Genomic DNA, 19,897 nt, shown 5'->3' with positions numbered 1-19,897 from the left:
AATCATAAGGATCAGATATAGTCAGTCTCTGACAGGTTGAATCAGCACCTCCCTACACTGCAGTCACATGACGTCTAACGTCATAACAAACATGATATCGTCCAGATGTTGATTCTGTTTTGTACGATGACGTCAAACAGATGTTAGGAACTCTGGAAAAACTCTGTCTTTAAAGAAAAGTTTCCTCGTTCCAGGCAATCGGGAGATGACAGCCGTGATCTCAGAGATCATGATGTACGTGCTGATCGTGGTTCTGCAGCTGTGGCTCATTGTGGTTCTGGTCTACTGCTACAAGAAGATTTCAGATGAGCACGAGAGTCGGGAGGCACGTAAAGCTATGAAAGCTCAGGCAGCGTAAGTCTTTTGTCGTTTATGTGATGTTTACAGTCACATGACAGGGTTCTTGAATATTTAACTTGATTAGAAGTGATCATTATTTGAAGTAATGCATTGTTCCAGGTCCAGACGATTAGAATCAAAGGACAACTGTGACGGGCTGCAGATAGAGTAACATGACAAGTGAGTAAGTGTTCATTTACTGTACTAAAGTAAATATATTAAAGGGATATTTCAGGTTTATTCTTTTGTCCGCTCTCACTAACAAACACTTGAAGACACAGATGTTGGCGCTGGACTCAGATATCTTTAGAACGTGTTTCCTGCTGGGCCACGCGGCGGTGCAGTGGCTGCATGGTTGCCTCACAGCAAGAAGGTTTCGATTGTGGTCCGTCGACTTTGTGCATGTACACGTCCTGTGTGATGGACCCTGGGATTGACTCCAGCCCGCTGCAACCCTCATGTGGAGGATAAAGACAAATATGAAAATGAATGAATGAATTCCACTGTTTTTTTCCTCCACTGTTTGACAGCCTTATAAAGCCTCACTCTCCTGCACTAAGCGTGCAGTGAGACAGCAGCTGCTGGTCTAACTGCTGCCTCATTTGATTAGTTGGTGAAAGCTGACCAAAGGATTTCAAACACCAAAGTCATGAAATAACACATTTGAACGATGGAGGCAGCAGTGAGTCAAAAATGTCAGTACGTCGTGATGTAAAACTGGTAAAACTCTCAATTACGTTTTCAGTGCAGGTAGCACTATGTTCTAGTGCCTCACACAACCACATTCAAGAAACCTGAACTATCCCTTTAAATAAAGGACATGCACTGTGATCATTCTGTTATTCTGAAGTGTTTTTGTTTTCTTTTGTCTTTTATCTGCCAGGGTTGACGCTCGTCTGTGGATAACAAAGTGTTTTAGGCCTGCTTCGGTCCACAGTATCGCAGGAGTATCTGTGTTATTTACTGTATATTAGAAGACACTTTCAAGTATACAAGTACACCCATCGATATATATATTACTAGTGTACTAGGTTTATACTTGTAGTCCACATTATAGTTTATATGAACTTGTTGTTAAACTTTAAGTGTACTTGTAAGTATAGAGCAGCGTATAGGGAAGTCCGATGACCGATATCCGATATTATCGGTGAGCGTTAACGAGAAGAGGAAAGTCAACGCGAAGTGACTTATTTTGACCGACACGGCGCTTCCAGTGAATACCCGGAGAGTCATGAACACCGGCACGTGTCGCTCTGACGGCGCGTTTCCACCGGCACGTGTCGCTCTGACGGCGTGTTTCCACTGACTTAATTTATTATTTTATTATTTTAATTTGATTTTGTCTTCTTGTAACAAGTGAGAGTTGATCTTGTCAAACATGAAACTGATGTCACTCTAAAGGCAGTTTCAGTGCTAAATGTCTTTGTCCATGTTTGTCCAATAGTTGTTTTCTTGAATAGTTTGTTTGTTATCGACTGTCAGTGTTTCTGTGCTGGATGAAAACAGAAAATATAATATAATATAAAAATACATGTGTTTCCAGTGCAAATGTTCCATCTATAGTAATTCCTCAAACCAAACCTGGTCTGGACATAAAGACCTAATGAAATCCCTGCGTAGAGAATCTCGCTGTCACTGTAACAGAGTTGAGGACGTTTGGAGGTGATTGTGTTGTAACTGAATCCAGTGTGCGCAGCGCTCTGAAAGCAGCTTTGTTCTCCTGCTTCCTGAGACCACAGACTAAACTCTGATTACACGGCGACTACAACTGTGACATTAAAATCTGACTGCGCTTTTTCTGATGCTTTTCAAGACACTACTTTAATGAGGTTTAATGCAGCACGCTCCACCACTACGTCACCGCCCCGAGCTTTGACCTTGCCCTGTGACCTCCTGCTGACGTGTACCTGCTGCATATCTCAGTCCTATAAAAACATGGCAGGAGGACGGACAGTGTGGTCTTCAGTGAGGACGAGCTGGAGGAAGATGAAGTGAAATGATTCTCTGATGTTGACGACAGCAGGAACTGACTCTAGATTCTTGAAAGGTGGGTTTTCTCTCACAGCTGCTCAGACTTTTGTCATAAAGTATCTGTGATGACTTTTCCTGGCTGTTGCATTGATAATCGTCATATTTATCTATTGAGTACACACTACACTAAATATTGTAAATGAAATGTTATACCTACACGGTGTTTAGAATTACATACAATTCACAAAATTATTTTTAAGTCACTTAGTAACACTTCTTTAATTTAAAGCCTAATTATTTGTGTTACAGCAGAATTTGACCATATACTGTGTTTTAGCAATTTCATTGTTTCTCTCTTATCCTTAATTTAACATTAAAAAGGAAATAAAGCAGGTATTATCTGAAGTGAAAGATATTTTAAGTATGTAACACAGTTCATAAACTGTGGATATTTTTATTTGAGTATTGTTTCTCTCGTTTAAGAAGCATCTAATGATCTCAAAACAAAACTTTTCATGAGTCCAGAGAAACAATCTGTGTGCAGCTTTATATCCTGAAAGAACACGTAGACGACATGGACTAAAGTATTTCTCGTCCAACATCAGTGCCTGACCTCATCAATGCTCTACAAAAATGAACCAATGACACAAATTCACAGAGAAACTTGAGGAAAGTCTTCCAAGAACTGTGGGGAATACGTCATTATAGTCACTATTGGTCATTACATGACATTACATGTCATTTAGCAGACTTACAATAAGTGTTACATAAGTGGTCAGTCACCCTGATACTGTCGTCCACAGTCAACATCGGGATATGACGTCAACATCCAGATATTATTTATAAGACATATCACCCAGCCTTACAGTAAAGTGTAGAGTGTAATCATAGGTTTTCCCATAATGCTCAGCTCTAGCATAGACATACACTTGAATTGTTGAAAAAACATCCATCCATCCATCCATCCATCGTTACCCTCCACAGGGGGGTGCTGTGCCAATCTCACCCTGGACAACCACAAACACCCTCACACCTATTTTAATTTAGAGTGTCCAATTTGCATAATCCCCAAATCTGCATGTCTTTGGACTGCGGGAGGAAACCAGCACACACGGGGAGAACATGCAAAGTCCATGCAGAAAGACCCGTGTTCCGACCGGGAAATATATAGATTATATTTAGATTGCAGCCAAATCCATAATCTATCATAATCTAAATTCTAAATTGAGTTTACGGACAGTTTACGGCTTATCTGATACAATCTACACCTGGAAGTCTAGGATATCTTTAATTTTGCTCTCCCCTTTTCTCACTGTGGACTTGAGTTCATAAACCACTGACTTTCAGGCACCAAAGTCCATTTTAGAAAATCTGACACTGGAGCTGCTGCCGCATTTACAGCGGATCAACAACTCATGTGCTCTGATGGGAATTATTAAATATTACGTAACGTCCACAAGCAACTTCACTTTCAAGGTGGAACAGGTCGTCTAACAGCGATATAAATCACACACATACTCCTCAGATACTGTGGACTGAAGCAGGCCTTTCACCCAGAGACTAAACCACTTTCTTATCCACTGACAGCCACTTTCTCACACACACACACACACACACATCAAACAACCTGAACTATGCTTTTAATGTCATTAAATAAAATCATGAAATAAAGCTTATATTTTCTCCCAAGATAAAAACAAAAGATCAACCGTCTCCTCTTCCTCCTCACTTGCAGGTTGCCGAGTGTCCAGCAGAGGTCAGCCATGTCCAACTTTAACACCACTGAGTTGAAGTCGATCCTACTCTCTTTACTGCAGCACTGCTTCAACAGCACAAGTATACTGGCTCCACCCACACCTCTGAACTACACTACCCAGCAGGCCGTGCACTACGCGACTGAGGCCAGGGCCACTGCCCACTCCCAGGGAATGATGTATGTTCTTCTGGTGGTAGGCGTGTTCAGCTTCCTCACCTTCTGCATCATGCTAAGCTTCATTCGCTCAAAGAAGCTGGAGAGCTCTCATGATCCGTACCACCAGTACATCGCCCACGACTGGACCGCGGTGACGGCTCCGCCCAGGGCCGTCACTCGGGCTCTGCACAGGGAGGCAGCGGGCAGCAAGGAGCCGGTCATCATCTGCAACCCCACAGTCCTGGATCAGCTGTCGGGCTAGGATGAGACGTTCAACCCAGTCTCACACATAATAACAACAACAATAATAAGAAGAAGAAGAAGAAGAAGAATAACAACAATAAGAATAATAATAATAATAATAATAATACACAAGATTTTAATTAGCTTAACTTTCAATGTCACAAAGCAGATTCAGTCATCAATCCTACAAATCTGTGTCATTTTGTTCCCAAGGGGTTTTCGGAGTGTGAAATAGTGTTGTAGTCAAGACCACCTAAACCAAGACCAAGTCGACACCAAGACCACAGTGTATCGAGACCAAGACCGATCTCAAGTACTACAACACTAGTGTGAAAGTCAAGAACAAGAAGATTTGGCAGCCTCGTAAAATATCTCTGGAAACGTATGTTTGTCAACTGCTCACTCTCCCACACCAAAGTCCACAAAGAACATTTCCTGATCTACCGTTACTTACTGTAGTTCGACAGGGAAATCCAAACAAAGGATTTCAAATACCAGGGACAAAAAATAACACATTTGAAGTCACTGACGGAAGCAGCGTATATTAACTCAAGTGTGGGATTTACTCTATGGTCTTTGGTACAGGAGAGTGACACAGACGTCAGCAGGTGAATCTTGTTTTCTCCAAGGCCGAGCCTCCATGTCTCAGACTGCTTCTCTGCACACGCAGCTAAATTAGTGCTGACTTCATACAAACACATTTCAACTAAACTTAACCCACTGTTTTTCACTTGACTAGTTTAGTGTGACACAAATAAACTAATCTGGTATTATTTGTCTTGGTCTTCCTCTCTTGTTCCTTCACTCTCTCGCTCCGCTGGCTGTGCTCTTTAGGGGTCACGGGGTCACCGAGCCTGGCGTTCTCATCCAATAAACGCTTTCGGATCTGAGCACTTTTCTCTGGGATGTCACAGGATGGCTGGTAACCATTATCTATAAGGATGCAGTTGAGGTTATGGGTCATAGGGTCTGCATACGGATTATGCTCAAACTTGTTAAGGAGCTTCCTGGCACCACTCAGGTACCTAAAGTCTCCACGGGCCATGGACTCCTGGATCAGGTCCTTCCTTCTGGCTTCGGTGATGCACGTCCCGTTCCATCAGTGCCCGCTCATGCTCCCTCTGCCGGAAGTTCAAAACCTGCTCAGAGGCCAGGTCCACACAAACGCTGGCTGGGTGTACAGAACCTATGCCTTCATACTGGAGGTAGTGTCACGACACAGTCGGCCTCTTCAACGAGGGAAAACACGTGTGCATCTGCAGAGCCGTAGCTGCGTTCCTGCAGGCTGCTGCTGATGTTTGGCCCGGAGACGAGTGACCTGAGGAACAAGGACTGTTGAGACAAGACAAGCAGTTACTGCAGCGCGGCGTTCAGGTGAAGGAGTCCCAAAGAGAGAAGGAACTTATTAATGTTTCCGGGGCAGACCAAGTGGGGAGAAAGGAGAGGGGAACTTGTGGAAGATGGACAGGAGTTTTGGAATCTTAAAGGTGATTGTGGAGTTTGTTTTTAATAAGATCATTTAAAAAACATGTTCAAAATATGAAGTTAAATATAAATTGTTTGTTGGTAGTAATGATATTGATGGCAGTACCACAGCTGGCTGTCATTGCTCTGTGTGCTGCTGCTGCTGCTGCTGCTGCTGCTGCTGATGATGATTTGGTACGGAATAAATTTTCAGCTGCAGTTAATGGTCATTCTAACACTCTTCTACATTTAACACTGAATTGTTGTTCTTACTCTTATCGTTTCTTTTTATTTCCTCTTGATTTGTTTTTTCTTCTCTCTTTACTTGTTTGTTTTAATAGTACAAAATACAACTCTGTAAACTCTATCAAATATACATATAGTATCCACTATAGCGCTGTGAATGTACAGTATTATCCTTTTATGATTTACTTCATTACTATCTACTTTCCTTTTGTATTTGATGAAAATGAGCCCTAATACTGTGGTTCACTGTATACATGTTTCTTTACAGCTCAATAAAATCAATTGAAATCAAATGTACTGTCATCGCACTTTGTGCTCACACTGCTGTTTACTAAATACTGAATACTAAATACTAAATATGTTTTAGAAGCAGACTCCTGTAATATCTCTAAAAACCTAAAATCCATGTGTTAATTCCTTCCATTTTGGGTCATTTTTTATAAACATGATGTTATTTGTGATTTGGCTCAGGTGTAGAACCTAGATCAGGTGATGACACCCCCTTATATTGCGACACGCTAAAACCCAAACCCTTTTTTTTAAATGAATTAGACCTGGATTTGATTTGATTATTATGATTACCCTTAAAATTTAACTTGTTTTCAGAATTGTATTTCTTTTTATTTCCAATATTCCAGGCACTAAATGATATTAGGGTTTGTAGATAAAATGTTAATATAATAAAGAAGAAATTTCACTAAACCTATAGCTCTGATATATGCTTTAATAATAATAATGTTTGTTGTTAGAACAACAAACTATATATATATATATATATATACATATATATATATATATATATATATATACATATGTATATATATATAATAAATATGTATATTGTAAAAACAATATGCATTTACAAGATAGCGTTTTGTCATCTGCACCAAGCTGATGACAACTTTGCATCTTCTAATCATTTCCAGCTAAAAAAGAAAAGAAATGTTCAGTGAATTCAAACATTTCCTTCCGAGAGAGAAACTACGAGATGTCATTCAGTGTTGAGTTGTTTGTTCTAAAGGTTTCGACGACAAAACAGAAATCTCAACTAAGGTTGATCACAGACCTGCTTGTGTCAGTTTAACTACACCAGGTAAGTGTTTTGTTATGTTATTGACAGACATGTTGTAGGTTTTATTCTACTAACCAGCGCCGCCTTGTGGCTTCCACACAACACGTATTATTATTTTACATATCATGACAGTAAATAAACCTCCAGTTACAAGCCAAGCTCCCGTTTCACTTGGCCACGTGCTGCCCTGGTTAGCGAACACATACGAGTACTAAAAGTTTAAAGTTAAACTTTAAACTTAAAAGATTGGTAGGTAGATGATATTAGCACATTCACGCTCACCTTATAGATAATAAAGCTAGCCCGCACACGCACACGCACACACACACACACACACACGCACACACACACACACACACGCACACACACACACACTAGCCGGTCGGCAGCTAACTACAAGCTAGCTACGTCCAAGAGCACAACATAAGGTTTAGACAACAGAGGCTTCACACACACACACACACACACACACACACACACACACACACACACACACACACACACATTCATGGTCATCTAACAACAGAAAGAGGTGATAGATGATAACTTACATGAAATGAAGTGAGACAGGTCTCACTGCACACTGCAGACACAGTACAACACACGCACATTTTTTCCCCTCCTGTTTTTCGAGAGTATTTTTTTCTTGAATGATGGAGAACTCTCGCGAGAACCTCCAACCTGCAAGTGACTCCCATATTTTCAGCAGTCACATAATCGTCGCTTCTCATCCACGTAGCCTGATGACTGAATGCATTTCAAATGCATCATCTTGTATCCGTGGACATATCTGTCCAACTGATCATGGAGACACGTTGATCTGAACAACCGCGAAGTTCTCCAAGACAGTCATGGTAACACCATGTATGTGACTTAAGGACAGGACTATCTCCCGGTGTCTTAAACCCAGATCAAAGTAAAACTTGACGTCTATGTTGTTATGAATCGAACGTTTATTGCGTTTATTGTTTCAAATGTGCTCTAAACTAGCACAAAAAAACAGAAAAAAAATTACTCCAAAAAATCAGACCAAAAAATAAATTACTCACAAAAACAAACCAAAAAATAAATTACTCACAAAAACAGACCAAAAAATAAATTACTCACAAAAACAAACCAAAAATAAATTACTCACAAAAACAAACCAAAAAATAAATTACTCACAAAAACAGACCAAAAAAAATTACTCACAAAAAACAAAAAATAAATTACTCACAAAAACAGACCACAAAATAAATTATAAATTACTCACAAAAACAAAAATAAATTACTCACAAAAACAGACCAAAAATAAATTACTCACAAAACAGACCAAAAATAAATTACTCACAAAAACAAACCAAAAATAAATTACTACAAACCAAAAAATAAATTACTCACAAACAAACCAAAAATAAATTACTCACAAAAACAAACAAAATAAATTACTCACAAAAACAAACCAAAAAATTACTCACAAAACAGACCAAAAATAAATTACTAAATTACTCACAAAACAGACCAAAAATAAATTACTCACAAAACAAAAAAATAAATTACTCACAAAAACAGACCAAAAAATAAATTACTCACAAAAACAAACAAAAATAAATTACTCACAAAAACAGACCAAAAAATAAATTACTCACAAAAACAAACCAAAAATAAATTACTCACAAAAACAAACCAAAAAATAAATTACTCACAAAAACAGACCAAATTTCTTTTTCAAGTGAATGCAATGCGCTTCCATACATTTGAATAGTCATTATTTGCATTATTTGTTTTGTTTTTTTAGCCTTTAGTTATACAGCTTATAACATTGAGACAGGGCTCTCATTTTCAACCAAGAAACGTATAAGATTAACTACATGCTCTTTATTTATTTGTATTTAGTTTTTATCTCTTTTTTAATCTTTAAATGACTCTGAGAAGTTGCACACAGCTTTGCTAATTTGTAAACATGTGACCTCAGTTGTACAATTGTTGGCAGGTTGTACTCAATTCCCTTGTAAGTCGCTTTAGATAAAAGCATCTGCTAAATGACATGTAATGCAATTACTAATTGATTGTGGATTAAACATTTTCCCATGTTACAAATATCTCATAGAGAGAATTGAGGAGATGTGACGGACAAACATTAATTTAACGTTTGTATACGTCCGATGGCGACTGAGCCAGTAGAGGATGAAGGGCTGAGAGAAGTCATTGACGTTGTGTGAAATGTATAGAAGTCAGTCATCACAATGGTTCAAAGTTCAAGTCTAATTTACAAGCTGCAAATACTGTTAATACTGTTACGATTATACAAAAGATAACATGATTACAACAGAGATACAAGTAACCAACATATAAACAGTATGAGCTTGATGTTTGCAGTGTAAATTACACACGTTATATTTCATACAAAGTATTTTATTCAAATGTCAACACAGAAAATGACAGTGATGGAAAAACGAGCCACCCCAGTCATGATGTCTGCAGAGTTACCAACCGAGCTGGCAGAACCCGAACCGTAGCAAGGAGACCACCGAAGACCGCTAGCTCCTTTAGCTCGGATTAGCTCGTTACAGCAACAACACATTAAACCACGGGACTCTGTGTTATTCACACACTGCCTCTCTTGTTACTGTGCGGCTCTCACAATGAGAGGAAGTCCAAGTATGCAGGTGACATCCACTTTTCTATGTTGATAAGAGCATTCAAGTGAGAAAAAAAAGAAATCAAGGGACATTAAGAATAGATACAAATGTGCCATTAATAAAAAAGAGGGATTCATTGTGAGTTAATCAATATTTTAATCCTTTGATACCACTAGTATTTCGTTAAATACAGGCAATGGCATTTATGATGCGTCGCTACTGAATGTCACATGATCAGTGTGCTTGTCGTGTTACATAAAAAATACATTAAAGTAGTTGTTAATGTAAACACAAATATTCTCCATAGGCCAGCTGTGAAGAATCTTTGTATAATTAACAGTATTAATTCTGTAAAATGTTTTCATAACCAACTGAGAGTGCTATTGTGACTGAAAATGAATTCGGAATCGGAACTGAATCGGAATCAAATGGTTTCAGGAAATTGGTGGCGATACGCAGCCCTAATAATCATCTGATTACGCCTTCTTTTTTTAAATGACAATTGATAAGATAAAAACAGATTATTTTCCCTCCAGTTCCCTGATGAGATAAGGGTCATGTTTCTTTAGGATGTTATAGAAGATGTCTTTGCAGGCTTCACCAGCTTTCAGGCCAGTAGAGTAGAGCTCCCTCATCTTGTCCTGGGTGATGCTCAGAGACCTAATCTTATCATAAAGCTCTTGCTGGATAACATCTTCATCTAAGAGCTCATCCAGAATTGGTTCAATGTTGCCCACTCTCTGGATCAGCTGAAATCTGTGTTTGTCCACAAAGTGCTTATCTAAAGAAAGAGGAGAGAACAATGTTTGATGTTTTATCATCAATTATTTCAATGACATCAGTTATGATGTATGTTAAACATGAACTTGTTTGACTCGTCTTCTCTAAATGTCTGCGTGACAGTCAAATAACTCACTGCCTCCAGATCCAGGTGTCGAGGACAGTCCCTCACTTTCCTTCACTGAAAAGACACAAAGACACATTTGAACAGATATATTAATGACTTCATCAAATCTGTTGAAAAGAGGGGTTTTAAACTCACATGACCTGAGGGCAGGTTTACTGCTCTTCAGCAGGTCTAACGCGTGCTCTACAGGGTTTAAGTGTGGAGACTGACTTGGCCAGTCTAAAACCCTCCACTTCTTGACCCTGATGAACTCAGAAGCCCTAAAAGAACGTCCAGTTAGGGCTTCTCATGATTGATATATGTATATATAAACATCATTTGATAATGATATATATCACATTATATATCATTATCAATATTCCTGTAAGGCTGGGATATATGGCTTATAAATAATATCTGGATATGTTTAGCCTGATATAAAGCTGCACACAGGTTGACGCTCTGTTCAAGTTTTCTTCTGAGTGACAATGCACTGAAAATACACTATAAAATAAAGATAATATATTAAAATATTACAAATATTTAGCATTTCATATGTCTTTACTCACAGCAGTAAAGTGAGTAAAGAACTGTGACGTACTGAGTGTCTTCGCTTCCTCGTTGCAGTCAATCTGTGTGAGAATGTCCACAGCCACCGGAAGTGCCCCGGCCTCGGTGTAAGTAGAGACCATGACGTCGGCAACCACCAAAAAACTCTTGCGGTCCACCCGCGCGCGCCGGACCTGCTTGCGGTCCAGCAGCCGCTCTTTAAACTTCTCGAAGTTCGGCTCGGTCAGGTCTTCTAGAATGTTCGCAATGGCTTCTTTGATCGTGACGGGAGGAGCCATTGGTTCCGAGTGACCTCGCGCTTATGTTGTCAGGAAAAGAAAGTGAAACCAATCCATGCTGCCTTCACGTGCTGTCGGAAATAAGGTTTGCGTTACGTTGTAATAATAATACAATAAGATGCTGAACTTCGTCTTGATGAGCTGCTGGCTGAGATTATTGACTCGGTGTCTTCCATGTGTAATATACACGTGTATATTATATTATTTATGTATATATATATATTATTATTATATTATTATGTATATATATTATATTACTATGCCACTGTTATGTTAAGATTATAAACATGTATTCATGCTTTTTAATGCATTCATATGTATCTTATATATAAACTCAGTGGGAGAGTGGGTCTTCTGTCAACCGGAAGTATGAGGGTTCCATTCCTGGCGCAACTCGTCTATGTGCCAATGTGTCCCTGTCCAAACTTTTATTTAACGAGGGCCAGATTTAGTAATGTGAAGATTTCCCTCAGAACTGTAAATATTACATACAAATGAACTGTTTTATAATAATTACAATTTTATTGTCCCAGTTATCATTTTTAAATGGCAATGTAACCAAATCTAAGCCACGCAGGAGTGAAGAAACATTTTTAAAAAATCTGCCCTCTTTCACATGTGGAGGCAAATAACACAATAGACCAAATCAGAAGGTCACAGGTGGGTTTTGAAATTGGGACCCCGGTTTCAAGGCATACAGTAACTCCTTACAAGCTGACCTAATGGGGTGAAACGTGACTGAGGCCTATGTTTCCCTCCAAGGCCATAAATAATACATATATAAAACATTGCGATATAACCCAAAACGTATTGTAAGGGTAACACAAAATTGTCTCCCCCAAAAACAATCTCAACATGTCCCTTTTTGAGACTTCATTTTTATATGCAGCCAAGTCTTTGTTTTCACGTGTTAATATTATTGTTGTTGTTATGAAAATACTTATTTATTTTTCTTTGCTTTTACTTTTATTTATTTGATCTATTATTAATTATTGTAAATAGTCCCCCAGAGTTGCACTGAAAATAAATGTTGTTTAAATGGCTAAATGAAATTTCTACATACATTAAATGAATTGTAATGTATAACTCAGTTATGATGCATGAGCGTATGTGACGAGACAGTCGTTGGTTATAGGGGAGATATTTCGCTAATGCCGAAAGTTTCAATTTCCAACAGCACGTGAAGGCACCTGAAGTCGTCGTTCAGTGGCGCAGACTCACGTGATCGTTCTTGAACTTTCGGCGCGAGTGAGGAGACATGGCTCACCTCATATCCACGTACATATCGGAGGCGTTGGAGAGTTTGCCTGAATATTACTTTGACAAGTTTGTTTTCACTTTGCGGGACCGTAGGAAGACGCCGAGGTTCCGGTGCCGTGAGGTGGAGGGTAAAGGTGTTCTGGACATCACGAACCTCCTGCTGTTAAAGTTCACCGCGGACAGAGCGCTTCAAGTCACTGTGGAAACACTGAGGAACATTGACTGCAACCAGGCGGCACATACAACACACACACACACACACACACACACTGGCCCACTGTATGTGTGGCAGCATTACGCTTCCGTGGGGCACAGTCAGTGGGGTGCTCAGTATCACGTTATCTATCTGGTTGTAATCTGGTTGTAATCTGGTTCTTCCACTCTTCTTCATGGTCGTCATCTGTCTTGCTTGAACAAACCACAGTTCAACAGTTGGTTGCCCTTGTTTTGGCTCTGTTGTTGTGACAGATTGCCAAGTTTGATTCCATTTTAATACTTCTCATATGTTTTATTCATTTTTTGTGAATAGCATTTAATGTATATTTTATAACAACATTCTAATTTCTTTCATTTCAGAAACCAAAGCACCTGTGGATGTGAGTTCAGCTGCACACAGTGAAACTTGAATCTTAACGTGGACATATTGTACCCTATTTCCCCCATTAAAATAGTTCCCTGGTGTCCTAATGAACATGTCAGTGACATGCTTTGGTCAAAATACCATAAGGATGAAGAATCATAGTAGTTCAATAACCCTGCTAAACCCGCCCCTTTCAGAACGCTCGGTTTTCGTGCATGGTCCCTTTATATGCAAATGAGACACAGGCAAACACACACCCACTTCTTCCAGGGGGTTTCTGATTTGTCCTCTTTACAGCGCTTTACAGCTCTATTCGTCTCCCCCTCCCTCCACTAGTTCTCTGACAATATCAACATGTCAGCGTGAGTGCCGTCACAGGAAGAGACGTCCTACATAAGGATCGAGCCGAACACTGTCCAACTGTAAATCAGTTAAAAACACTTAGGAACAGAACTGCTGATCGCCACCGCTGATCGCCAGCGGCGCGCGGCGAGCTGAATAAACTGCATGTTGCTGTATCAGACCGGAGACTGTGCTTGCCGCTGATCGTCGCCGCTGCCTAAACAGCTGCTTTATGTGATTGTATCAGACTGAGTCTGTGCTCCGGTCATGGAGGACGTACTGAACAAATATGTTTAATTAGGACGTGTCAGAATGGTCAGTTATGACCTCTATGTGACCTTTTCTTAACAATGTGTGTGTTTGTACGTCCCCTGACTAAATACAGCGACCGCTGGCCAAGTGGTGCGAACACACGAACACGCGATTGCTGACTTTATCCGGCACATTAGCTTCATATATAAAATCCTCTGTAAAACACTGTGCTCCACTGTGCAGCCACCAACAGCCACCAACAGCACACTTGCGAAGTAAACTTACTGGTGGGGCGGTAACATTCGCGGTGAAATGCGCATGCTGCCGTCATAAGCGCAGGGAATTCAACATCGAGCGTTTTATCGCCTATACTTACACTAAGCGGAACCACGAAAACATGACTGAGTATTCTTTTTCCACACTTTGGTGACTGGTAGGGCCCCCAGAGTCCCAAATATAAGTATTGAAATGGTTAAAAAGTAGATTTTGCATAATATGTCCCCTTTAATCTTGAAAATGATGCTCACATGACTTTTTTCATTCATTTTATTAGACAGGCGAACCTGTTTTACGTAAAACTCCTAATGGGGACCTGGACCTGAACCCTTCCCAGGAGGCTAAATGTTGTTCTGCTGACTATTGGCCTTTGAGAAGCGTTCCAGCTCACAGACGTCCTAAAATGAAGATGCCAAAAGAGGTGGAGGATGAAGCCAAGGCTCTTGTCGTCTCTGAGGGCAAGGACCCGAGCAATAAGAGGCTGGTTCTCAGTCGGTCTTCGATTCAGTTTGGCCAGTACAGGGATAAAACATTCAAATGGCTGTTGGAGAATGATCTGCGTTATACTGCCAGACTGGTAGCACAACACCGGAACGAGCGACAGCACACGACGGAACAGAACCCACATATGGTTAACAAGGTAAAGACACATGAGATCATGTTGCATGGAGGTTGTGCAGCAGGCTGAGTAATGATGAGCGTGACTGGAGCAGATGTGTGGATGTGTCTTTGTGCTAGTTCCTCACACAATCACGATGGAGCTTTAACAACATTGTTTGTTTGTTTAAAGGATCTCTTGACTTCATATGCGATTGCCTACACTGAGGTTTTGAAGGAAGTCACATCTCGTCATCGCGCTATAGAAGCTGAAGAGAAATCCATGGAGCCAGGCCAGGAAGGAGAAGCCCTTGTTGGCTTTGGTCGTTACCAAAATGAGACACTGAAGGACCTGTATGAGTCAAAGGACAAGTGCAAGATCAGGTACAGACAGTTCACAAGTCAAGTGCCATGAGTGCTGCTGTTGGTCTATCAGGAGAGCTACCATGCTCTACTTTCTATTCTCTCTGTAGGTACCTTTCAAACAATCTATAGTGCTTGGTCTGAAGTGTCTGGTGTAAAGGGTTTGTTAGAGTCTGAATTATTTGTAGGCTAATCATTTTAGGCCAATCAGAGCTTCGTTTGTCATCACTGGTGAACGAGTCTCTGCTGAGGAGATGGATCTGCTCGTGTGTGAGGTTGACTGAGGGGTGGTGGATTCTCTACCTGACCACACGTCATTTTCAGACCAACAGAAGAACAAGTGCATTGATACCTACACCAAATGGAAGCTTTATGTTGAAATGCCAACACTAACCGCTTTAACGACACTGGTGTAAGAACTCTGTCTTTCTCACACAGCTATGTGGAGTTCCTCCGAGGACAAAGGTCCTCTTGTTCAAAAGCTTCCAAGATGGAGGACGCCATCAAATACATCTTGAAGTGTGACCAGAAGAGAAGGAAGAAACCGCCTCAGAGCACCAGGTAAACAAGGTTGTTTATTCTCCACATGAGAGTATGTAGAGGGTTGGGTGCATTGTGTGTGTGTGTGTGTGTGTGTATAAGTATTACTATTATATCAGTATTTCATAATCTGCTCTTGCTTGTTTGCTGCACAGTTTACCTTACAGCAGATCATCTGAATTTTTAGTTAAATGTTTCTAGTCTTTGAATTCTTGTAAAGTTTAAAGAAAATTATAGTTGTTTTTCTTAAACATTGTGTCCAATGATATCATTTCTTAGCAGCAATTAATGAGTTATAATTCAGACAATAAAACATGCCTTTTAGAAGGATATTGACTAACTATCATTATTATCAACATCCCCAAATATGTTATTGTTTGTCCATATTGCCCAATCCCAGTCAATCCCAGTCAATCCCAGTCAATCCCAGCCAATCCTAGCTAATCCTAGCCAATCCCAGCCAATCCCAGACATCGTGTGAAAGGCGGGTGCCAGTCCATCACAAGGCAAACAACCTTCACTCTCACATTCACACCTACGGTCAATTTAGCAGGGACATTAAATGGGAATCTAACCAAAGTTCTCCTGGACATCCATTTACTGAGGACAGTCTGTGAGTGGCTGAGCACAAGAACAAATGAGTCCATTTTCCTTTTTAGAAAGCGATACTCCAAAGAGGTCTCAAAGCTCTGAACCCCCTCATGACTGGGGTTGGAGACCCTGCTTAAACATCTGCCTTTGCATGTTTCTGTTGTTTTGTTGTTGTTGCTGTCAAAGTACACACATTCATCGCACACGAGAGCAGAGACAGATTAATCATTACTAATTTTATCTTCGACTTCAGGTGTTTGTTCCTGTTTGTTAATCTAATCGTTAATAGCATGTGTGTCATATTCATTTCACAGCAGATCCGTGTAATTATTGACCTAAGACATGTCGCCCAGCTTTGTTATAGACTGGTTTTTTCATTGACTGTGTTGGTCCTGGATCCACAATTTTCAGTTCTACAGTTTAAGGCTCCAGAATTCAGCATTAAAAAACTAGAGTATTTTTCTTACTCTTTTCTGTCTCCCTTGCAGTTCTTTCCGTGGGAAGTGGAGAAGATCCTTGAAGAAGGCACAAGGAGGCACTTTCAAATTCAAATGAACCTTCTGTCATGAATGGTGATGAGCTCTCTCTCCCCTCTCCCCCTCTGTCTCTCTCTCTCTCTGAACCTCCCTGTTTGCTTGTTTTTGTATGCTTTTGTATGCTACCATTTTTGTATGCTTGTTATGCGCCAATGACACCAGAACAAATTCCTTGTATGTGCAAATCGTACTTGGCAATAAAGCTCTTCTGATTCTGATTCTGATTCTGATTGTACTTCTGAAACTTTTGGAGTTTGTGGAGCTTCTAGACGTCGTACTGTGTTTTAATTCAACTTGGAGACAAAATCTGCGGTTAATCTGCGTGAGCTCGCTAGCTCAGCAGTTAGCCGCTCAGCTGACAGCTTGTGTGATGCAGAGCTAGAGTTCAGTAGAGTGACAGCTGCAGGAAAGAAGCTTCCTCTGAACCTGCAGAGACCTGTAACGCCTCACGGAGGGGACCCCAACCACAGACCACCGTTCACCCCACCTGTCTCAGCTTCACGGCGCCTTGTTTCACTCACAGTGCTGTGTGAGTGAGAGGGGAGTGGCTACAGTAGAGCGGCGCTTCTTTTAACGATATATTTAATGATATCTTATCCAAACAACGTCCAAACAATGTCAAACTGGCACTGGGCACTTCAATTTGGAAAACTGGAATTTATAGATAGATTATTTCTGGACAAACCTTCTTGGTTGCGTGTCACCTTCATTAGCTCAGCTGGTAAGCAGTTAGATACTCACCTGCGTGGCCGAGATGTGATTACATTGCTATTTAAATATGATAACTGTGACAATGACAATTACATTTTAATGTAACCGTGCATTAGTATGTAAAAGTTACTGTTAAGAAGTCCACCAAAGGTGACCATTGGCCCCCGGACATCTTCACATTATCAAATCTGGCCCTAGTTAAAAAAAAAGAGATTGTTATTATAATCATAATTCCAGCTGTTTTTAGTATTGTATTATTGTGCTGTATTAACGCTGTAACCCTAACCCTAACCCATTTCCGCTCATTTTGACTCATAATAAAACAGTGCATAGATCTATGTTTATATACAGTTTATTTACACCAGTCATCGCACAGGCTGAAACTTTCACAGTGGGGCCTGGAAACGGTCTTTGTTCATGTTTGTCTGAATAGCAACGGAGGTAGACACGAGTTTTGTATTAGAAAAAAATATATATTATGTAAATATAAATGCACAAAACTCCATATGTGGTTTATATAAACATTATTTACAGATCGTTTCCTCATCACAAGCACATCAAATTAAGACGTAACAAAAGTATAGTGCTGAACGTGGCCCCGGTGCTGCAGTCATTTAGCTCTGGGATGAGGAATGACATGTTTATGGGTCAGGTATTTGGGATTAGGATTATTCAAATATGAGAAATGAAAGAGTTTCCCTGATATGCAGCTTCTACAAACATGCTGCTGCTGTGACTGACTGAGATCCAGCGTCAACGCTCATTCCCACGTCACCCGTTTCCTACTGAGATGTCCATGTTTCACTGCTGCTCTCCGACACACCGGGACACTGCCACGTCTCTGTGGGCAGGACGTTTAAACTTGTCAGGACCTCCTGTGCCGTCTTTCCCAGCATGCCCTGCACGTCGCAGACAAAGCGGTAGACGTAGCGCTTGCCTGCCGTCTTGTGGATGATGTTCTTGTGGTAGTAGTAACGCAAGCCACGGCTTAACTTCTCGTAGTTCATCTTGGGTTTGTTTTTGCACTGGCCCCAGCGCTTGGCCACCTGTGGGATGAAGAGGACACATGTTTGGTACTAAGCTCCTTTGCACTTCAGCAGCGTAGGAAAACAATCAGAAGAATACTTGCCTCTGTGGGGTCAGACATCTTGAACTCCCAGCCGTCCCCCGTCCAGGAGATGAAGGTTCGGCAGGTGGAGTCCAGAAGGAGTTCCAGTAGAAACTGCCAAAGCTGGATTGGACCAGAACCTACATACAATTAATATAATAAATCAAAAATAGTAAATACACCAATTATTTGCACACCAAATACAAAAGTACAACATAATACACAAAACAGCTTTTTTTCAAGTAAACTTGTGTTAATCATTTATTGAAGAAATGTTTCATTAATTCAGCAGCTCAACATTTCTCAGTTTAAAGGTTCAGTTACGTCAAAGTTGACATCATCTAACCTGGATAAGCAGACATCCCGATCATGTGACCTTCCCTGTCTGCTCTCTGGGCTTGAGTGGTTTTGCGTTTAGCCACTCGAGGGCAGTACTGCTCCGAGTTCGAGGGGCAGGAAGCCGAGGGCTGTTGTGGTAGAGGAGCAGTGAAGCTTGGAGATGGATATTCAGGCCAGAAGGAAGACACATGCCTCTGTCCGTCAGTGTTGTAGTAGCTCTGATTAATCTCACCTGGAATCAAGAGAGAATTCACACATTGACACACAATCAGGACACGAGCAGTGTTTTCTTTTTTAAGAACCAAATGTGAAAATGTCTTACTTTGTAATGTGCTGCTGGTTTTCCCAGTTAAAAACGGGCTGTGGCTGTCTTCCATGGCTGGACTGAACTGTGCGCTCTGAGACACCAGGCTCTGGTACGTCTGTGGAGACTCCTGGAACCCACACTGGGACTCATCTACTGTTGGGACCTCTGCTCATCAAAACAGAGTTCGTCAGAAAAAGGAAGTCATTTAGGTCCTTAAATATGCGTGAGACCAGAGTCAGAGGCTTACCGTGTGGATATGAGCCCCACCAGCTGTACTCCTGGTACGAGTCCAGGTTAAACAGAGCAGAGTCAATGATGCTCACTGAGGGTGAACCAGAGGAGAAACTTCAGTAAAGTCCTAAACATCCACAACAGGTGTGAGCACATGGTGTGAGTCTGATGTTTTACCTTTGCTGTTGTACAAATGAGAAGCCTTTGTTGGCTTAGGGAAGCTGGTCTCTGCAGCATACTGCTGCTGCTGCTGATGCTGCTG

The 19,897-nt window shown here is 40.7% G+C and overlaps 4 protein-coding genes and 1 long non-coding RNA gene across 6 annotated transcripts in view; 3 read left to right on the top strand and 2 right to left on the bottom strand.

Annotated features, from left to right (window-relative positions):
• The first annotated feature begins 6 nt into the window (after nucleotides 1-6).
• On the top strand, nucleotides 7-1,869 carry LOC122762036. 2 transcript variants are annotated; one of them, XR_006358639.1, is made up of 3 exons: nucleotides 7-354; nucleotides 460-523; nucleotides 1,223-1,869. It is a non-coding gene; the product is annotated as an uncharacterized LOC122762036 (long non-coding RNA). The 2 variants fall into 2 exon arrangements; XR_006358640.1 differs by having other exon boundaries at nucleotides 10-354; nucleotides 460-519.
• Nucleotides 1,870-2,180: 311 nt separating this feature from the next.
• LOC122762035 (potassium voltage-gated channel subfamily E member 1-like) lies at nucleotides 2,181-5,240 on the top strand. The gene is made up of 2 exons (XM_044017198.1): nucleotides 2,181-2,386; nucleotides 4,046-5,240. The coding sequence occupies exon 2, from the start codon at nucleotides 4,074-4,076 to the stop codon at nucleotides 4,482-4,484; it is 411 nt and encodes a 136-aa protein (XP_043873133.1). The 5' UTR covers nucleotides 2,181-2,386; nucleotides 4,046-4,073; the 3' UTR covers nucleotides 4,485-5,240.
• A 4,764-nt stretch (nucleotides 5,241-10,004) lies between these two features.
• Nucleotides 10,005-11,652, bottom strand: pycard (PYD and CARD domain containing). The gene is made up of 3 exons (XM_044017200.1): nucleotides 11,356-11,652; nucleotides 10,785-10,829; nucleotides 10,005-10,649 (listed from the first exon to the last, which is right to left on the bottom strand). The coding sequence occupies exons 1-3, from the start codon at nucleotides 11,600-11,602 to the stop codon at nucleotides 10,390-10,392; spliced, it is 552 nt and encodes a 183-aa protein (XP_043873135.1). The 5' UTR covers nucleotides 11,603-11,652; the 3' UTR covers nucleotides 10,005-10,389.
• Nucleotides 11,653-12,626: 974 nt separating this feature from the next.
• On the top strand, nucleotides 12,627-17,115 carry LOC122762039. The gene is made up of 5 exons (XM_044017202.1): nucleotides 12,627-13,458; nucleotides 14,590-14,952; nucleotides 15,103-15,293; nucleotides 15,711-15,833; nucleotides 16,892-17,115. Exons 2-5 carry the CDS (start codon nucleotides 14,716-14,718, stop codon nucleotides 16,956-16,958), a joined length of 618 nt encoding a protein of 205 aa, XP_043873137.1. The 5' UTR covers nucleotides 12,627-13,458; nucleotides 14,590-14,715; the 3' UTR covers nucleotides 16,959-17,115.
• An 871-nt stretch (nucleotides 17,116-17,986) lies between these two features.
• LOC122762038 (ETS1-related protein) overlaps nucleotides 17,987-19,897 on the bottom strand; it is a 4,088-nt gene continuing 2,177 nt past the window's right edge. The window contains exons 3-8 of the mRNA XM_044017201.1: nucleotides 19,813-19,897; nucleotides 19,652-19,726; nucleotides 19,420-19,569; nucleotides 19,105-19,329; nucleotides 18,780-18,898; nucleotides 17,987-18,696 (exon numbers count right to left, since the gene is read on the bottom strand). The exon at nucleotides 19,813-19,897 is cut by the window's right edge and continues 92 nt beyond it. Coding sequence (XP_043873136.1) covers nucleotides 18,433-18,696; nucleotides 18,780-18,898; nucleotides 19,105-19,329; nucleotides 19,420-19,569; nucleotides 19,652-19,726; nucleotides 19,813-19,897 — 918 coding nt within the window. The 3' untranslated portion in view covers nucleotides 17,987-18,432. The remainder of the gene's footprint in view (nucleotides 18,697-18,779; nucleotides 18,899-19,104; nucleotides 19,330-19,419; nucleotides 19,570-19,651; nucleotides 19,727-19,812) is intronic.

This window comes from Solea senegalensis, unplaced genomic scaffold (genome assembly GCF_019176455.1).
Source record: "Solea senegalensis isolate Sse05_10M unplaced genomic scaffold, IFAPA_SoseM_1 scf7180000015185, whole genome shotgun sequence".
In the NCBI taxonomy this organism is placed as follows: Eukaryota; Metazoa; Chordata; class Actinopteri; order Pleuronectiformes; family Soleidae; genus Solea; species Solea senegalensis.
This window is presented reverse-complemented; position numbering and strand designations above follow the sequence as displayed.

What these genes read in the sequence shown, in the direction of transcription:
- LOC122762035 (XM_044017198.1), top strand. Translation starts at nt 4,074, where the DNA reads ATGTCCAACTTTAACACCACTGAGTTGAAGTCGATCCTACTCTCTTTA.
- pycard (XM_044017200.1), bottom strand. Translation starts at nt 11,602, where the DNA reads ATGGCTCCTCCCGTCACGATCAAAGAAGCCATTGCGAACATTCTAGAA. An exon ending in CGAGGAAGCGAAGACACTCA is followed by an intron (nt 10,830 to 11,355) that starts GTACGTCACAGT and finishes GTGTCTTTTCAG; the next exon opens with TGAAGGAAAGTGAGGGACTG. An exon ending in GACACCTGGATCTGGAGGCA is followed by an intron (nt 10,650 to 10,784) that starts GTGAGTTATTTG and finishes CTCTTTCTTTAG; the next exon opens with ATAAGCACTTTGTGGACAAA.
- LOC122762039 (XM_044017202.1), top strand. Translation starts at nt 14,716, where the DNA reads ATGAAGATGCCAAAAGAGGTGGAGGATGAAGCCAAGGCTCTTGTCGTC. An exon ending in AAGGACAAGTGCAAGATCAG is followed by an intron (nt 15,294 to 15,710) that starts GTACAGACAGTT and finishes TTTCTCACACAG; the next exon opens with CTATGTGGAGTTCCTCCGAG. An exon ending in AAACCGCCTCAGAGCACCAG is followed by an intron (nt 15,834 to 16,891) that starts GTAAACAAGGTT and finishes TCTCCCTTGCAG; the next exon opens with TTCTTTCCGTGGGAAGTGGA.